The sequence below is a fragment of the Calonectris borealis genome, chromosome 3, assembly GCF_964195595.1.
Source record: "Calonectris borealis chromosome 3, bCalBor7.hap1.2, whole genome shotgun sequence".
Lineage (NCBI taxonomy): Eukaryota > Metazoa > Chordata > Aves > Procellariiformes > Procellariidae > Calonectris > Calonectris borealis.
Genome location: NC_134314.1, coordinates 127783731 through 127804569, shown reverse-complemented (window position 1 = coordinate 127804569; position 20839 = coordinate 127783731). Strand labels below are relative to the sequence as shown.

The following is a 20839-nucleotide window of genomic DNA, read 5'->3' as shown; positions in this document are numbered from 1 at the left end:
AGAAATTAAGATGCACTTGCAGTACTGACGGTTAGAAATAATAACCTTTCTGTTTCCAACAGGGATTTTAAGTAATTGAGTTATCAACAACAGAACCTTCTAAAAGTTCTAAAACCTACATCCAAAAATTACCCACAGATCTTTCTACTTGGAACTGGAATGCAGCAACTAAGCATATACTGAAATCCTGGAACAAGCTGGGAGGGAAAGCTGAAAATATTACTTGAGTTGGTACTTGCACATTCACAGTAATAATGAATGTTAACGTTTTGAAAATCCAAGTCAACAGATCTGTTCCAGGCTAATACACGGTCAATAGGTACGTTCAGAACGCTACCAAAATTATCTTTACCTTCATCTTTGCTCATTGCCCTCTGACCCTGGCTGCTGACAGAGTCTCCATCTCTTTGATGCTTTTGACTAAGTCTTACATAAAGGGCCTTCTGCATTGCTGGAAGAAAATCCGGTACATTGATGCCTGGTTTATGGCCCATATGGCCACTCATGCAGTCTGACTCGCTTCCACCTTGATGCGACTCTTGAGCCATGAGGTGAGCCTGGTGATCTGTAAATTCTCCATGCCATGTTCCATCTGCAGTACAAAAAAAAACAGTGAGCAGCTAACCTATACAAGCTTTTACAGCAGAGGAGATAAAACATAAAACACGATCAAGCAAAACTAATGTGACTTATATTACACGACTGGAAAGCATCAGCTGAAAAAGCCTATACACTGAAGACATTCCAGGAGGTTTGTCTGTCTAACCAAAATTCTTTCAGCTGCTCAGCTTTGGAGCCGTGATGTTTACCGCACAAGTGCAAAGCGCCATAGCAAGGAACAACAATCTTTAAACGTCCTTACCACCAGAGTTATTAGCTGGCTGGAAGTTATGTACGGCTTGATGAGAATAGTAATTGTCATAGAAATCAGCTGGGTTCTGGATAGGCTCGTAATTCATATTCGGCTGCCGTTCACCAGGAATCTGCTGGTATTGTGGCCCCGGAGGACAATGATTCTCTCTCGGCATATTCACCATATGTCCTTGAACTCCTGGGGCATTGTAAGATCCACCGAGACCCGGTGGCGTGAGAGGTGGACCACCCTGCTGTCCTTGCATAGGCATACCAGTCTGGTTCTGCGGTCCGAGAAAGCCTGGCGGAACACCCTGCATAGGAGGACTCTGTGGCATTCCTGGGCCTTGAGGCCCCGCGCATGGATGATGTCCAGGAGAACCTGGGTGCATTGGCGGCCCATTATGTCCTTGCGACATGCCGGGTCCCGGCCCTGGACTTGAACCTGGGTTATACATCTGCTGAGAATGTGGGTCATTTCCCTGAAACGGTGGTCTCGGTGGTGATGCGCTGTTATAGAAGGTCGGTGGCCTGCAGGCAAAAGAAAATCCGTGAGTCAAATTTTGCACCTGCAAAGACGAACAGCCTGTTGGCTATCTCCTCCCCCTCCTCGCTCTTACAGACGTCTGTTTGTACTTATTTAATCTTAAGTTAGATAAAAATCTGGAAGAAGCAAAATAATTTTCAAAGAGAGTACTATATACATTACACACGACAGAGCTTGTCTGGAAGTGGAACATTTTTTCAGTATTAGCACATGCAGAACTGGACATTTGCTGCAACTAAGAACTTTAAATATCCCAAGGCCAACAGTCTCCATCAGGAGTGTCGATTGGCTTGGGTCAAGAAAAACCTAACTATAAAAAGAGTTCAGAAGAGAATGAACTTTGCTCAACCTGCAAATGGAGATAGGCAAGGCAGGCACAGAGCCAAAACAAGAGCCAATGGAGTGACTTTCTGCAAGGTCAAGGCTCAGTAAGTTCTCTTCTATGGAAAGCATTAAATAAGTAAATAATTACGATAGCCAATATTTGAGAGATCATTAACTTAGCAATATACTCAGAAGTATATACTTCTGACAGAAACAAAGAGCATTGTTTAAATATTTATGCAGTCATGTTTAAGGAGAGTTCTACACAAAATTCTAAAACCTACTTTTTTCCAATTTTGTGTGCTAAATCCACAGTAGGCTTCACAACTATTTCAAAGAGAGACGGGATTTTCTTATAGTCTCCTGAAGGATCTTGATAATTTTCTATATCGGACTCAGAAAACGGATATTGCTCTGGCGGGGTTGGCAGAAGTCCAACACCGGGTGGTGGCTTCGGGAGAGGAACTATGCCACGCTTTCTGAGTTCCTCCAGTTCTTTCTCATCTTCGTTCTGTGGTTCCTCCTCAGTATTCAAAACCTAGAACAAAGCAATGTAGCAAACACTTCATTAATTTTGCAGTGCGATTCAATTTAGTCTTGCGCTTTCCATTTAAATGTAATTACCTGCTACAATACTACTATATTTTGACATCAAACTCAGAAGAATTATAAATCTATTATTGCTTGTTCCGCAGGACACCGATTCACAGCCAGGAAGAAAACGATTTCTGTAGTCAGGAAAGGACAATTTCACACAAGTCCATTTCCTTCAAACAGTAATTTTAAGTGACAGAAATTGAAGGACTTCCTCTAAGATTCATAATGTTTCTAGGCCACTTTTCTGTTAAGGCCTGTTGTAGAGTAACTGGAGAAAGACACAAATATCCTACTTAGCACAAAGGTCAAGATCTCATGAATCACCCAGAGGAGGCACCTCGTTCCTTCCTCCACCCTGAGTGCAGAAGTCAGTCAGATGCTATCTACCTGCTAGGCAGCTAAACGTCGACAACATAAAAGCCACATTTCCTGTTAGAGTACCTGAAGATTCCCACTGAAAGGGACGCAAAAGAAAGTTCATGGGCAGAAACTTGAGTTGTGAAATAAACGAGTCTGATACGGCTGAAAGGTAACTGAATAACTGACGGCAAGGGCAATTCCTGGTATCGAACCTGGTCACAGACTTACTGTGCTAAAGAGCAACAGGGAAGCTTAACATCATTACTGTTTAGCATCACAATCCCCAAGAATCCCACGGAAACTTCTAGCAACCTCCCCCCAATTCTTTCTAGCAACAAACCTTGTGTTTACAGACTACGGATTGCTCACCTTATCCAACAGCTCTTTTGTTTCTGCAGTCAGGGGAGCATGAGAAAATTTGCACTTATCTCCTTGATAGCATTTTGCTCCTGTATGGTAGAACTTGCAAGGGAATTCATGTAAGCAATGTATTAAGGATTCCTAACAAAGGCTGATTTCTAGTTTGCACTGTTTGGCAAGTTTATGAAATGCAGCTGTCAACTATCCTTCAATTCTTCACCAGTACTTCATCTTTCCAAAGCAGTATGTTAAGAATTTTGAAAGCTAATAACCAACTTACCTCCTAGTTCCATTTAACATTCTACTAATAATTACATTACTGTGGCCTTAACGTTGTTTTTGACTTGATTCTAAAACTGTGATTAAAAAGATGAAGGTCTCAATTCCAGAATAAAACACAAGTCCTTTACAACAAACAAGAACAGATCAGGGTTTTAAAAGTATATGAAGAAATGCATCTAACTTCAAGGGGTTTTATCTTTTAAAACATTAAAAATCCTTAAAACCAAAAACAAACCAGTAATTTTATACGTATTTTCTCTTCCTAAGTATTTGAGGAGAAAAATGATCTTCTTGTAGCAAATCTATGTAGTCTTTGGTATAGTCTGTTAAGAAAAGAAATAGCTATCCTTAAAAATCACTTACATAATTAAGAGTAAATATAAACTTTCAGTTTAATTCAAGTATTTTTTTTTTAAAGGATATTGTGCAAATAAATGCAGTTCTCTCCTTTGGTGCAGTAACCCTGTATGTAAAACTTGCAGATTTCCTTTTTCTTTTCAATCTCTGCATCATGATCAAATTTACACTGTTCTCCCTATAAATAAAAAATGAAAAAACATTATCAATCTGAAGTGCTGAGTAATTCCATTTCATATTTAAAGAAAAACATCCTCCTCAGCTGAATTTAAACTTTTTATCTTTACTAACACAGAATTTCATTATAAGCATGTCCCTGTAAACTGGGAATAGGGGGGCCTGGACATAGAGAAACAATTCCTGAATCGGGATTCGATCGGGAATATACGCAGTGGTCACAGAAAACAAGCTGGCCTTACAGTACCAGTTCTCTTCTCTGTCTCCATCCAGCAATTTGCATCAAAAAGGCATTTAGACAAATACTTTACTGAAACTCTTTTCCATATAAACAATTACGCGCTTGATCAGAAAACCTGATTGTTTTAAGGGTGTGTGGGTGAACTTAAAAAAGCCCAACAAGCAAAGTATTAAGACTCTTCCAAGTAGGAAAAATAGAGTCCAAACAACACCAAGTTTATATCAACCATATCATGTATACGTAGGGATTACTTTGCTGGAGAGGTTTTATGCGTATTTTTTATATTTATTTTCATGAAAAATACACCAGTGCTCTTTCAGCCACTTGTTTTAGATCTGAAGGTGGCAGCAAATACTCATCTTACTGAGCATGGCAGACTAAAATTATATATAAAGGCAGCAACAACTGCATTGTTTTCCATTCCCCCCCAGTTTGGGAAAAAAGCATACTCATTTTCACCTTTACTTTGACCATTTGAAGAAGAAACAGAAAACATTCTATCTCTAAATACACAGAGGAACCAAATATAAATGACGCACTCACTTATTGGAGAAGCATGCAGTTTTTCTTAAGTGTGTTTTATAACTGACTGAACTAGTCTCACATCAGAGGATTCAAGTCCACAGCAGCATAAGCTTCAAAATGAAGCAATAGCAATTTTTTTTTATGTAATAAGAGACTGTCTTGCTAGGGCTTTCGCTTGACAGCTGACTGCTCTGAATAGCATTGTCTTCTTTCTGCTGCCTTCCACTTGCTGGCTGAAGGAAGATGATTCTTTGGTAGGGGAACTATTACTACAACCCCACTTTTTACTTTAGAGAGAAAAATAATTTAGCATAATTAAGCAATTCCTTCAATGTTTCAAAATTAGCAGTAGCACATAAAAGAGAAATCTAATACGTTCAGAAATCACTGCCTATTTACGGATTCCATACTTGTAAGATTTGTATATTTACACATGATACATTGTCAGTGTAAGTTTATGATACTATCACAGATGTTTTTACTGTATATACTAATAAACAAACACAATCATTTTTAGTAGAATTTGTTATAATTCAAAATGTGTAACAGAAGGGGATATTTTTCCACAAGTACTTCTGTTGGCATTTATCTATAAATACACAAAACATTAGAAATCAAAACAACCGAGTTTCAACATACAAGTTTCCTTTGCACCAGCTGAACTAAAAAAGGACAGAGCATCTTCTCCCCTTCCTCACACCAAAGACCACGACCGACAGACACAGTGCATAATTACCTTAATACACCTCCCTTCAAGGAAATATTTACAAATTTGTTTGCCTTTGTGTTCCACCGTATGCTGATTTATGAACTCCTGACTCATATTAACCCATTTCTTCACCGGTTTGCCGTCCTGTAAGAAAAATGAGCATCCCACTGATGATTACTTGTTGAGCGCAACTGCAAAAATATTAGAGCATACTTGGTGCACTAGTTACCCCAAAACGTGATTCACTACACCATGATTTAAGTTCTTAAAATTGTTATACCCACAGCTCAAAGTAAAGGTAAATACACATAGTTTTTCTCAGCTGCTTTAACACAGAGTCTTTTTTATAAATGCAGCCAAATCAGAAACTTCTTACAACATACCAGACACAAATAACTTCACTGAATGGACAGATTATCTCACGCTTCATCTTACAATGCCGGAAAGCAGAGCTGACTCCTGGGCACCCACTAAGTCAGGGCCAACCGCCCCCTGATCACGGGCACCTCTGCAGACAGCCAGGAGTTGAGTAATCATCCAGGCTTCCAGACCACCGTCTTAGCCACAAGGCTGTATTTTGCCAGTCCTTCACCTCTACGTGCTTCTCACGCGACTGTCATCTCCAGATTGTCTAGCTTCTTTTTTCTCCCATTAGAAAAAAAAATAACCTGTTTGCCTATACTATGAGGCAAAGCAGAGAGGAAGCACAATTCAATCACGACCTAACACGTAAGAATCATTATGTACCTGGTGAGTTAAATAATTGCTCCCTCTTACGATCTGATTCCCACGTGGCATCTGCACTTGAGATAAACTAAAGAAACCGCGGTAAACTCATCTAACCAGAGAGCCTGGGACAGGCGCTGAGGGGGCCTGGCAGAGCTAGTGAAGTCATGGAAGCAGATGGCCTTTAATGAACTGCTGGCTGTGACACTGCAACAGAGGGTAGCAGAAAATGTCCTCTTTGCAGTGCTAGTGGTTGCCTGCTGATCTGATGATAGAGGGAAACAGGCTTTTCCCATTTCCGATGTTCACAAAAATGAGCAGGGATCTGAACTGCTGAGTGGGAACTTCTGAAACAGAATGGATGTGGTTCCCCACAGCCATCACACTGCATCACGAGCACACACGAGCATCAGCACATCAAGGGTCCGGACTCGTTTTGCTCGGCAGATTAGGCAATGTCACAAAACGTTAACACTAAGAATGATTTGCGGATTTTGTTGACATTGAGAAGCAGAAATCTTCGAGCTAGAAATGCCACCCCTAGATCAGTCAAGATCCATTTTCTACTCTGAACACATTAAATCCAGAGAAAACTCAGCTGCTTCAGACAAAGCAGCTTTGAACCTAACACTTGATCCTCTTCAAGGTTAACACAAGTATCTCATAAACACGATGCTCCGAGTCTCTCTGGGAGCACTGCAAAACAGCAACCGTCCCACACCGCAAAGCACTTGAAACAACGGCCCGAGGAAGGCTGAAACACTCCCACCGTGTCCCCGAGAATCCCAGGGACGTCGCAGTGCAGCTCGGAAGTCTCGGCAGTTACCCCACCACACCGCGCAGCTCAGCATCTGTGTTTAAGAATTCATTATTTTGCTGTAGCCAGGAGCCCAGCTTTTTGTTTTCTGCCTCCCAGCCCTGCTGGGACCTGCCTGCAGCTGCCTCCTCGCCTCCACCCCTCCCCACGGCTTGGGAGACGGCGCTGAGGACAGGGCAACAGCAAGGAGGAGTCCTATAAAGGAGGCATCGTCCTAACAGATCAAACGGCTGCCCTTTTCCCTACCACATGCAGGGCAGGGAAAGGAACATCTGATCGGGACCACCCAGGAGCCCCAGAGAGTTAGGCCAGCTGGAGAACACGGGGAAAAATTAACATGGCTGAGTTACACATCACCGCATTAGCGAGAAGCCAGCCGTGTGCATTCTTGAGTGCAGGAGGGAGGAGAACCACAGACATTTTAGCTGCAGTATACAGACTTAAATATGATTTGGCTTAAATAATGTTTTTCAGCCATGGATGGATTTGATCCACTAATCATCCATTTTGTATTGTTTTTAATTTAAATGAAGATTGGAGTGAGAAATTTACAAACACCGTGGCAATACTGGACCCTACGTTTTTTCTAATTCCTGTGCAAAGAATTACTAAATGAAAACCAAGGTCACATACATTTCCATTTCCACAGTCACAGCTATGGAAAGAGAAGGAGAATTCTTCAGGATTCAGACAAAAACTGGCAAAAGCTGTGAAGGCATCCATTTTCTTTGCTGAAAAACCTGAGGTGAACTGGTAGTAGCAAAACATCTTATTTCAGATACAGTTATCATTAAAGTTCATACACCATTCGAAATCAAAGCTCATAAACCACTTTCTGCTAGTTTTTCGTATTTCCAAGAAAAACGAGAAAATTATATATTAGCTTAAGTTATCAATTATACTTTGTACATCAAGTGTTGGAAAATTCTAGTAATTTTCTAGATAAGAGAAAAAAGGTTAAAGATATGTATTTTTAAATACTCTTCTGTAAAAGCAAAGCATCCAGTCATTTGAAACAACTACATTAGGAATTCAGCTTTAATTCCACGTACCTCATGAAAGCCATCAGAGCCTTTATTGCCCCCTCTTCCCCTTCCACGATCTTTACGCTTCAGTTTCTTTTGCATTCCACGCCCTCGCCCAACATTGTAATTATTACCTCTTTGAGAAATACCTGAAAAACAGTAATGACCTGTTTAAATGACCTCAGAAAGTAAAGAAAAATCGTCATCTAGTGACATCGAATACACACAAATCTAACAAACTAAATATCTACCTTTTTGCAGTCTGAATTTCTAAATACTATCTTGAATCACAAGTTGGCAAGTACAACTACAGCAGCCAATTGTAATTCTGTGCAACTGCCTGCTCTTTGAAAAGCTCTCCAAATCAATAGCAGACTGACAAACTGAATATAAAATTAATCTTGTTCAAAGTAGCTTCTCACAATTAGAAATGCAGACATGTTATTTCTAACCAGCCCAAATACTAGAAATATTTTGTGCCGTCTGGTCACTTTCTGAACACAGAACTAACCAGTACAACTGGCACCCAGGTGTGTGTGCATGTTTCATTGTCACAACATGCAAGAAACCTGAGATCATGACCTAAGAAATATGACTGAACAGCTTTGGATATAAAAATGTTTAATGGTAACTATTTGTAAGCCTCAAGACAGTAATTATCCAACCAGCAGCATGCCAGGAGTCACGGTCTCAACTAAAACCACCAAGACAGAGTATCTGCTTTCTCATCAATTTAAAACCAAAGAAAACCAGTTATAAAGTTCTGCGGACATCACACCCGCTTCAGGTGACAGCCGCTCTGCGACAGGAAGGCTGATTCCAGTGAAAACGCCTTGACTTCATCTCAGATGACTTGCAGACAAAGATTTTGAAGCAGTACTGCCAAGCAACACATGAAAAGCCATTTTTGTCTCAGCTAAAAAGATTCTGCCAATTTTTTGCCAATTTATTTTATTGTGAACCAAAACAGAATACTGAAAGACAGCTTACTACCTTTGAATAACACAGTATCTTGCCGAGAACTACTAAGGTATTCATACTGTCATACAAAACCCTACTCAAATCTTGCCTGGGAGACAAACTTTTAGCCATGATTAAAGGGAGAAAATTTTGCGAACTGAATCGACAGTTTCTGAAATGAGAACTCGATCTCATAGAAGAAGGGATGAGAACAAGTTAAGCATTTCTAGATGGTAGACCAGGCTCTCTCTGTCAACGGCACACACCGTCTCCACTGCCTAACCTTCCACACCCCACGCAATATGCAGTGATACAAGACAACGCGTGGTCACAAGTCCCTTCGTAATACGGAGGCCCTCCTAAACTGGCTCAATGAATTGCATTACAATGGTAAGGAAATGATGAGACACCAAATGAAAGGTGCAAACAAGAATGCCTGCGTAACTAGGCTTATATAAGTAAGGCATAAAATAAGGGCAGCAGGACTCTTTCAGGAATATGTTGCTTAAGAGGAATACTTTTTCACCAGCGTTTGTATCGGCCCAGCTTTGAATGCAAGAAAAGTTGTGAAAAGAAAAATAAAAGGATACTAGCATACTTGTGGGGCACACTATCAAAGGTATTCAGGCACCTATCAAAATTTCTAGGTACTTAATTTTTTTTTGGGGGGGGTGTGCTAAATCAGATTTTGGAATTGACATATTTACATTCCTCCCCCAATCAAGTCCCATTTCAGACTTTCATAAATTACCACCAGAAAGTCACTTCACAGCCCTATGATTTCTTACTCGAGCAGTTACACAACAAAAGTCTTGGCTTTTTAATAGGGTTTTATTTCTTTATTTACTACGTACACATTAGCCAACACTTGATCTTTTTCTTCAATATATGCATCGGTGCGACCACACGATATTATCCCTTCAGGATGAACAGCATTATCACTTACTGATGGGAGACTGCAAGCTCACAGGAAAGCCACCACTGGCAGCTTTCTTCAATCAGCTCTCACGACAAACATCCTGAAATGATGCATGATACAACTGCTGCCACCATCCGTTACTACAGTTAACGATTCAAATTATCTTACCTTTCTGGATCCCTTTCATCCCCTGTTTTTTCACTGGTTCTTTCGGGAATGGAGGTCCTAAATCAGTACTGGAGGTCTCTTTAGCTTGCCTGTATTGTTTAAGCTGATCAGCAAAATCTTCATCCTTTTCTTCCTCGTTATAATTACCAAAGTTTTCATCACTGTAATGACTATAGTCGTCATACTCCTTACTTTTTACATTTTTTTTATGTTGCATTTTCTGTGAACTCATGTAATTTCCTGATACGTGTCCATGCTGTATGAAAGGGATTGCACTGTTCAGAAGCAACTCAGTATTTCAAAAAACACCCCTCCAAACTGCTCTACAAAACCAATCGGTTTTACGCTGTTTTATTGTCATGCTGTCTACCAGATTTGCACAAACAAGCGCCAATAATACACAGTGAAAATCAGTTATTCAGTAAAAATTACTACTTTTGATGCTGAATGCACCAAAATTGGAAAAAAGATAAAAAAGAACAGCATCAGCATCTATACTCCTGGAAACTTTTCAGTGGGGTTGACAAAGCATTTTAACGTATGCAGTTCTAAGTGCTACTTAGATGAACTATGATTAAAATAATTTTTTTCCCTTCATGATCTCCAATCCTGATGATCTCGGACACAGATGATGCAATCTGTCCTGCCTCTGTCAGTCAGGATAAAATACTGCTTATGGCCACTCCTAAGCCAGCACTGTCCCTTCTCCAGTTTCTGCAGACCGGATCTTCAGTTTGTTAATAAATTAGGCTGGCTTAGAGGTTTCTGGAATGGTTTCAGGTTAAAAGGAAAACCTCCTCTCCTCTGAAGTATCAGAGTTTCATCAACCCTCTAGCTGCTCTGTCGCAGCTTTAGAGAACGGCATTCTGTTTCCCCCGAGGTCTCAGGAAGGCTATCGAGCTGCACTGACTGAGAAAAGCCAGGACAAATTGAACTATCAGAAAGCAGAATCGACTCTAGATATTTAAAGGTGGCTTTTCAAGAGCTGTTTCCTCTTAGTACCGTCTAAATCCAATGTAGGCAGTAATAAAGATATCTTAATTGTGGCCTGATGGAGGAAAAAATAGTATCAGGCTTGTTTACACCACCTACATTCATGCCACAGATAATGCTTTACATTTGGAAATCTACCCAAGGAGATGAGAACTAGATGTGCTTCCCGAAATCTGTGAGATGGGGCACTGTGATCAAGTCAGCCTTCAAAAACTGCATCGTTTACATCTGCATTTTTTAAATTACACCTAAATAAAGACATGAGAAATCAGTTAAAAAAAATACTACCTGACTGAACGAAGAATCATAATCTCTGTATGAAGAGCTGCTACTCTTTTTATGTGGTCTTTCTGTACGCTCAATATCAGAGTCATGGCTGTAGTCTGAACTGTCATCACTGGAAGGGGAGTTATGCTGAAAAAAAGAAGAAAATAGCGCGCTCAAACGTTGTTATATAATTCTCTGTGTAACTGGTCTGCTGTGTATGAACTTAAAGGAAGCATTAGCCTAATAAATGAAAATACTTTCTTAACTCTCACAAACCTCTGCCTCTGGAGGAAGCTAAAAAAAGCACAAACTTTGATGACCCGCTCTTTTTATCAGAGAGAGAGATCTATCTGATGAAGCTTCGAATGTAAACATTGAGGGCTACGTGGTTTCTCTGGGTTCTATCAGCTTCCTTCAGGTCTCCCTGAGCCCTGCTTCTTTGTGAGATAGCAGGGATGCTGCTGGAAGGCTAACATATCTGGGAGATGGCTAGAAACTTGCATATGACCATAGAAATTAATAGCATCCTGTCATTTTCTGCAGGGAGAAAAGTCAGTGTTACTTCATTACAAGTGTTTTATTTAAATATACTGTTTTGCAGAAAATTTAGCGGGGAAACCACAAAAGAATACTGTATTTCTGCAATTTTTAGAAAAGGACCATCAGGTTTAATTTTCTAGGTTAAAATTTTGCTCTTGCATTTATTTAAGTTGACTAAAATATATATTAGAAGCATTATCTTAATGAACTTTACTGAAGAATTCACTTAACCAGCCTGAAATCTTTTCTCTCCATAAATATGATAATTAGCACAAAAAGTGAAATTAATAAATTCACATTTTCCCTCTTATCCTAAAAAACTCGCACTCGCTATGGTTCAGCTACCATTATCATTGTCAGTGGCCAGTACTTAACTTAGACCGCTGCTTAAGATTTAAACAATTTAAGAAGTGGTTTAACACTTCGGCCTTTCATGTCAGAACTACCACAACCACTGACAATGGCAGAGAGTAAAATGTTCGTAAGTGTCAGTATTTTGTAAACTGCTACTAAAAGAAATATTGAAATAACTAAGCATCCAATGAAGACGTATATCACAAATAACACAGTTACACCTGCAAACTGATTTTGTATTTCTTTTAAATATAAGCAGATGAAAACCAAGTTTGATGAAAATGCACTTAGGCAAAGCTAACAAGCAAGTTTCCAAACTATCACTTGAAATGTGCTATGGCTGGATTAATTAATGATTTATTGTCTCTTACCCCACATAAAGTCTCACTGAAACGTGCGAACATGCACTTCCCTGTGTGGAAAGTCTACTTAAACAAATTTTTTAATATTGAAGTGCATTGGTAAGATAAGAATCCCAAAACTTGCCCTCAGAGACCAAAGATTGCCTAAATAGTAATGAAACCATTTTAGTTTTCTTCTCTAATTTCCTGGATTCTTGTCTAAATCTGGAAACCTGGAATTAAAATAAGCACCTCCTAACCTTATGCTTATCCCGTCGTCGTCTTTTTGATTTTTTCTTTTCTTTTTCTTTTTTGCGTTTCTTCCGTGATTTTCTATGTCCTTTTTCATTTTTCTGTTTATCATCACTTTTTGTACCATGTTCCTTCACATCTTCATATGCTGCATCATCTATTTCACCATCTTCTAGCTCTCCATCTTCTCTGTAGGAGGAAAAATATCAATACAGTAAAATTACATGTTATTATCCATCTCATCTGTCCAACAGCACAGTAAAAACAAACACACCCAGTATTTCTTTCCACCAGTTAATTTTTATACATGTGCATATACTTTTTAATACATGTAACACCCCAAGAACTACTAGGATTTTAGAATTTTCTTTTATAGTTAAAAAAAATGGAATGCAAACCATTAAATGGCCTTGAATTGTACCACAAAATTAAAAAGTTTAAAAACAATGTCTTTTTTTTTTCTTCTCAGAACAAAGGTCTTCTCTTCTTACGTAGCTTTTTCCAACCTAGATAAAAAAACCTTGCTCTTAAACACATTTCAAACTGAAGAGGGAGTTTAACCATTTCTAGAAATACTTCTACTACAATGCTATTACACGCCTTTATGGTGCTGTATTTGCAGAACTGATGTGATCAAAATTAAAGGCAATTAAAACTCTCTGAAAACCATACAGTTAAAGAGTAGCAATAAGGAAAAGAAGTAGTTGGGCACTGCAGGAAAAACAATGCATAGTAACACAAACACATTTCCTTCAACACACCAGCTCCTGGAACTGTAGCACCTAGGGTGTAATGGCCAAAGTCATGAGCCATTTCAAAAAGAAGAATTAATTCAGTGGTTAAGTGGACTCTTCAGAAGAAATTAGTAGTAGTAGTTGACTAGATAGGAGTAGTTAACGTTTGAATGTCATTTGCTAGAATCTAAAACTGACAAAAAACAGACATCTGATGATGCTATTTTTCTAAGCTATCGGGGGTAGGTTTTTTCTTTTTAAAATTTTTAACATTGACATTTGTAGGGGATTTTTTCATACATCAATAAATACTGTAAATGGAACAATATGCATGTGAACGTAACTTCTGCATATGAATGTGACCGTCTCAAAAGTCTTCAAATTGTGATAACACCAAAGGATGACTAAAAAAAAAACACTAACACAAAATGTAACACTTTAAGTGCTTGTAGACTAAATAACAGAAAGGCTTGTGCTTATCTCCATCAGTAGGAGGAAGAAAGTTTCCATGATTACGTAAGACTTTATTTAAAGTTTTGTCTACCGACCCAAACAATAACAACCCTGAAAATATTTTGCCAGGATAGAAACATTTTGACAAAACACCACCTAACCTATTTCTTATCCCTATTTCAGACATATTGCTGAAGCCATCTCAACTCCCCTTCTACTATTTGGCATTTGATGAGTTCTGGTTGTGGAAGAATTTACTGCTTTTAAACATTTATAATTGGCTCTATGTTATTATTTCTACATTACTGCCACTGCTTCAGAAATTCAGCCTTTGCAGGCATCGTGGAACCTTACAGAAACTCAGTCCTGAATTTTTACATGGAGATTGCTTGAAAATGCCATCAGTCCTACGGTGTCTGAAACCCTCACTCTATGAATGCACCAGATTCAGCAGAGGGTGGGGGCAGCCAGGGGAGAAGCCTGTAGATATCAGAAAACTATATATATAAGAAAAAAAACAAATCTAACCCAAGACCAAACTAGTGCTGGGGCAGTAGAAGGTATTAGGACAGAAGTGGTAATTAGGCTATATTAAATTGCCTTACAACTTGTCCACCTCAGTCCTGTATTCACAATTAGCTAACCTGATGATGAACTCTGTCCACTTCAAGGGACTGCGAACAGTAGGAAGGGGGAAGAACTCACCAGGCAGCGAAAGACCTGAGTCTTCACAGTAAAAAACCAGTGGTTGAGAAGTTAGAAGCAACCCAAAGTTGTGACTTTTTGAAAGAGGAATAAATGGATGTGCCAGGGAAAAGAAAAGGGGGGGAAGACATGACTGCTGTATTGTCACCTCATTGTCATTGTATGTCCTGCAACTTCTTAGAACTAAATGCTCTTAGCAACCACAATGCAAAAAAGAGGGAGGGAAAAAAAACCCCAAACCCACAAAAAACCAAACAAAAAAACCACCACCAAGATATGATTATAGATCACTAACCAGCCAAAAAATGGAAGGGAAAAAAAACCACATTCAGATTATTGACTTGCATAAAGGCTTTGGAGAAAAACTAAGGAAATCCATCAATTTCAAGGTACCACCTCTTCACCTTTAATTCTCAACTACTGGTGGGATCCTACAGCGTATCTACAGCAACTGCAACACTTTCCTATCACCTCGTGGCAGCCCACTGCAACCACGTAAATACAAGCCTCATGAAGATGCTTCGCTGTATTACAAGATCAAGAAGGGGACTCAAAGAACAAAGGCAGCTAGCTCAACTAGCGATTGAAAAAAGTAGTCTGGAATATGGGAGAAAATAATCTAGACAAGTACTGAAGATAGTTCTGTTTTGCTAAGTAGCATGACGCAGCAGGACTGGAAAGAAGGAAAGTTCATAAGAAGCTTTCAAATGTCAAAATATTAAAAAGTGGCATAAAAAGATTTAATCTGATTAGAATATTCTGCTGTGGAAGGTGTCATTTAAAGACCATCATCCTTATTGATGGGCAGTAAAAGAAAGTGCATGGCAGGTAGTGAACTTTTAGGACTTACTGCCACGGGCAGTTGTTGAAGCAGACAGCAGCACGTCCCACAGAAAGGGACTGGAAAAATTCACAGAAAACAAGCCCGTTAAAGGCACGGCTGTTCCCTCCAACACACTGAATACAACCGTGGACGCTGGGAAAACAAAAGGGAACTTCGAAAGAAGGTAAGAAAAACTGCTCAATTGCTATGTCTTAAGTTTAGCTACACTGCAAATGCAATCATCACTGGGTCTGCTTATGGCCTTAAACATTTACTTGGACATATTTTGAAAAGGACTTTATTTTTTAGTGCAAATATAAAACAATAGGAAGCTATGAAGTCAAAGTTAGCTTTTGAACAAGTAACGGAAATTAATAATAATAAAGGTATGCCCACTACCAAGTGGGCACCAAACGTGAAGTAGAGAGGCAGCTTCAGAACCCATTTTTATGTGATTTTTACAAGGTGCTCACGGAGATCTGCTGATACACAATCCTTACACTGCCTCACGAAGGACAACGTAACACCAAGACATTCCCATACTTAAGAAGAGATAAAGGATCTTCAGAATATGTACCCCAAGCATAAAATAAATCCTGTCTTCAAACACCGGTGTCCGTTATCTCCAGCATTCCCTGACAAATTCTGAAGTATGTCATCTAATATCCCAAGAAAGCATTTGTCACATCTTTCCAGGAGATACTTGATTAATAAAGTGTGCCTAATGAAGCTGAAACACAAATATTTATGGAACACCTGCAGCTATTAGAAAAAACAATATTTCGTATTTTGACAACGTGAGCTAAACTCACTCTCTCAAGGATGTCTACTCAATTAAAATATCCTCTTAAGTAAAATGCCCACTGAAAATGCTCTTTGGGAAATAAGGTATTCACCGGTTACTAGTTCCTTTGGGAACTGCTGTCATATATTTACACTCTGGGATGCGTCCCGGAGTCGAATAACTTTCTAGGTAAAACAATCGGGCAGAATCTCAGTAATACCATCCTCTGGATTGTATTTCAAAGACAAAATTATGAAAGTCCTCTAATCCCCAAATGCCTAAATTCTTTCCACAACATTCTAGAATTTTCCAAGCATTGAACTTCAAGAATGTAAAAAAGAAAAAAAAAAAAAAGACCAGATAAATATTATTTGAAAAAACAATGGTCAAAAATGTATAATTTCTTTGAAATAATTTAATTATACTTCAAAGAAAGTTTAAAGGAAGTGATAGGGCAGAAATTATCTTCCATTTTATAGGCTTTTTTCCCCCATTTAAAATCCAAACTGGAGCCGTACGCTAGCAAGCGAGTGCAGAACCTACACCTTTTAGAAGTCCACTTCCTAATATTATTCCACAGACTTGGCTAGAGCAAGCAGCTTTGGGAAGGGCTTTCAGTGATGTGAACAAAGACTACCTCCTTTTCCACCATGAGTAGTAAAAGTCAACAAGCAGATGTGGTCTGGAAAAAACACAGCTAGCAGATAATTTTCTAGGAAATGGGTCCGAGTCTTAGGTTGCTTTCCCTTCAGCAGTATCTACAAATCACAACACTGATCTAACAAGAGAGAATATGAACTTCTGTTTTGCAAAGTACAGCTTCTCGCTCACAGAATATCTTAGTCTGCTTCTATTATTGCTGGAAATGCCTGACACACAAAACCCAAAATTTTCTTGATCTAGAAAAGCAAGGAAGAATAATTTTGTTGTCTTTTTAAAGATTCACCTCTCTTTCAACTACCCTACCCCACAAAACAATACAGCACAAAAACCACCTTCACTGAAATAATGCCAACAAGCTGTGGGGGGAACAGTTTATGATGCCTACACAACGCATACCTCGGGAGTCAAAAAGACAGCCTCTGCGCTGAAGGAACAAACACTGGCAATTTTTAATTTCTGCCGTGTGTTATCTTCTTGGATTCTATTTGCAAAGGCTGACCTGAATCTGACGCACCTTCAGATTAACAGAATTAAGTTACCAGAAGTTAATACCTGACCTATTACAGCGCAGGCCTGCAGTATAAATTTCTGTCACAGAAAAGAGCAAAAGAGGTTCCTCACCTCTACCCAGAGATCTCAGCTAGCACTACCAAGCCCTTCCCATCCTACTGCATTTAAAGTCCTTTTGGAAGAGAAACAAGAGCGTCTTCATTAAATTTAAGTTGCTCAGAGGTGTTTGGCTACCGCTGCCTGACCTACTGGAACTCCTTCATAAAGAGCCCGGGATGACTTGAATGATTAAAACAAGTTGCCATACGGTACTACTATTTCCTCGTAACCCCTGGGACAGCCAAGGCAGCCTTGCAATCCAGAACACAGGGGATGCAAAATTAAGTAACTCACCTAGACTCCACGAGCTCAACAAATCCTAACTAAACAAAAGGCAGCATACTGGCCACGATCTTTCCTACGAGCCCCTGTACAAGGACTAGGTACACACACAAAAAAATTGGTTCATCTCCAAATCCGAGAGAAAGAACTAAAATCGCTGATGGATCCCTCCCTCTTCCACAATCTCCAGATACTCGGCGCTTGATGGATATGTGAAAACAAAACCATAAAGCGTTTCCACTGTCCCAAGTGCATTCCTAGAGCATCTCCAAAATGGATTAGAAAGACACAGAAGCCAAATTATCAGTCTGGTGAAATCACTGAAAGAGCAGTTATGCAAATATTTGGGTAGGGAAAATAGAAATACACACACAAAGTAACTCACCATTACTCTAGTGTTTACAGTTTAATTTCTAACAGTCAAACTCGGCTTTAACTTACCTTTCTTGCCCTTAGTCCAAGTCATTTTTAAAAATAGCATTCTTTATGTTCGAAGAAGATTTACAACTCAAGCTCCTTACGTCCAAGATACAAAAACGAGATGCATTTTCCTCAGTACACTGAAGATTGTAGCTCTGAAATATTTTAAGAAAGCTAAAAGGGTTTTCCCTGTGGGACTGTTTTTCCAATCTTCCTAACAGAAGTACTTAGCATACTTGCAGATACAGCAGGTGCTACATGAGAATCATACTTCTGTACGTCTCAAGAACTTACATGAACGAAATCATACAACCAAAATGTGAATCCCTATCATCAAACATTATCTTCTGTTAAGTCCATTTTTGGTAGGTTTGCCTCACAGGTGAGGAAAGGTCTCATTTAAAAATAATTACATTTTGTTTTACAATATGACGCTTTTGACTTTATTTATTAGAATAAGTCTTAAAGAGAATATAAATAGCCAAGAGCTTCTGAAAGCATAACCAAGAACAGAAGTAGCATTTAGTAGATAAAAATTAAAGGCTGCAAACATCTCCCTTTTACTTGTACACAGAGATTTGCTGTAGAGAAAGGACACAGTAACAAGAATGCAAACTTTATACATGAGCAGAACTCTAACACATTAAGTAATTACTTTCAAGAAGCTACTAATTTCTGGTGATAATATTACTGTCCAAAAATAAAATAAAATAAAATCTATTTCCTCCTGAAGTGAGTGCATGGTTAAACCTTAACCTCTTTGTTCTGCGATTAGTTCTAGGAAGAGATAGGTTATCAGAAGCCATCCAGGATGTCCAAAAACTTGTCTTCTCATATAGAAGCAGTACATTAACAGCCCTTAATTTACAGGGGCTGATAACAGCATCATACACCTGTTCTGCTGACCTCTGAATATCTGTGATAAGGACATATCATGCAGGGGAGAGAGCTTAAACTGATGGGAGTGTTTTTGACACCAGTCAAGACTCATTTAGTGAAAAAGCCTTACACACCTCACGGATATCTTTCCTCCTGAATTTCCTTTGGGCATGTTTTCCTTAGTACCCCAAAGTAGATTTCTCCCTCAGCCCCTCTATTCTAGCTCCTCACACTCCTGCTGCTTCAAATAACCCTCCTGCATATATTTTCCAAACCCAATGCATCTAGAAAAACATGGTGCTATGCAGCACTCGTGACTGCACAGGCGTACACGGCTCTCACTTCTCATCGTTACATGCTTACTTTCTGTCCTGTTCACTACCATGCAACGAACCCGCAATACTCTCGTATCTAAGATTTTGGTTTCATACAATTATGAAGAGCACAATAACTCAGACGCAATTTGATGACATGAAAATTACATGTCTAAAGTAAGATCTTAGAGGGCTAAAATTCACGCAATTAATTTGTCCTAGCACACCGCTACACTACAGGATTTATTAATTAACAAGGAAAAGAAGTACAAAACTAGAAGGTGGTGTTGCAGTTAACACAACAAGCCAGTGTCTAACTAGAACTGGCACTGGCTTCTTTGACAATCTTATGCAGGTCACTTAACGGCACTTTTCAGCTGCCTGTTAGTTTTGACCACTCTGCAAATGTGAAGTTATTTCAATCTACAGCCAGGCAGCAAAATCGCATCATGAAAAGTTACAGACCAGGTTGCTTGGGTTTTTTAATCTCCATTTCGCTTTTATCCCCAGGGCTGGCTTTAACAGATACTGTGTTCCCATAAAATGAGGGAAAGAAGTGAGAAAGACAGCAGCAAGGCTGCCAAAAAATTGCTTCCTGTGGTGGTACTGGAGGCCAACAAGCAACTTCTGGACAGCCCACCCTCTCACCCTGCCGCCTAACCATCTCCAGTCCCTGGGGTTTAACGCTGTAGAAGAAATTACAGAAATTCACACAGGCCACCCCCTCCTCCCCAGGAGGACAAGGAGTAAGAGCTATGTAAGCCAGCTGCGTTTTTGCCACTCCTGCAATGTTTGCTGGCTGGCAAGTAAGCCTGGTTTGCCCACAGGGCATATTTGGAAGTGATTATCTCTTCACTTCCTAGTTTCCTAATGTCAAAGCAAGTTTTGAAATCATGCTTGAAAATAATAAATCACTACGAGGCTGCATTCAGTAATCACAAACAACTTGAACTTAACATGAACACATTCTTTGGTGATCAACTATTACTGAAAAAAAAAAAATCTCTAAAACCAGCTATAAGTAAACATTTTCAAACCAAATTATGCACATGTGGACAGAGGGCATGAAAGCACCAGGTAGAATGAGAGAGACGCATTTAAGCCATCAAGCTTAACTAAAGAAGCCTTACAGCAAGGGAGACTGGGAGGGCACTCAGGCTGGACAATAGCAGCTGCGGATTAGAGGAGCTCTTTAGCCCTTCTGCTCCACAAATGCTTCCCTGATCTGTAACACTATGTGCTTCACAGAGCTGGGGAGCCATGCGGATCGAGACAAGACACGGGCAAAGCAATATGATGTTGACTAAGCAGTAACGGAGAAAACGCAGAACAAAGGTATATAATACAGATTTCAATTTGCTGTTACTCATCTTGGTTACAACCCGCCACTTGCATTTTTCCCTTTACTTGCCACCGGCTGTAATTTAGCAGAGCGGGTCTCCATTACGGTGAACCAGACAGACCTGTTGGAGCAGCAGAG

General features: G+C 39.5%; 1 protein-coding gene across 2 annotated transcripts in view; it reads right to left on the bottom strand.

Annotated features, from left to right (window-relative positions):
- The window catches only part of ZC3H6 (zinc finger CCCH-type containing 6), a 29362-nt gene that overhangs the window by 4060 nt on the left and 4463 nt on the right, over nucleotides 1–20839 (bottom strand). The window contains exons 2-11 of one of the 2 annotated variants that reach the window (XM_075147866.1): nucleotides 12702–12882; nucleotides 11228–11353; nucleotides 9947–10202; nucleotides 7927–8048; nucleotides 5359–5475; nucleotides 3746–3857; nucleotides 3050–3159; nucleotides 2008–2261; nucleotides 863–1383; nucleotides 353–592 (exon numbers count right to left, since the gene is read on the bottom strand). In XM_075147866.1, the coding sequence (XP_075003967.1) occupies nucleotides 353–592; nucleotides 863–1383; nucleotides 2008–2261; nucleotides 3050–3159; nucleotides 3746–3857; nucleotides 5359–5475; nucleotides 7927–8048; nucleotides 9947–10202; nucleotides 11228–11353; nucleotides 12702–12882 (2039 nt within the window). Of the gene's footprint in view, nucleotides 1–352; nucleotides 593–862; nucleotides 1384–2007; nucleotides 2262–3049; nucleotides 3160–3745; nucleotides 3858–5358; nucleotides 5476–7926; nucleotides 8049–9946; nucleotides 10203–11227; nucleotides 11354–12701; nucleotides 12883–20839 lie in introns of those variants that run through there. The other variant, XM_075147867.1, reaches the window with a different exon arrangement.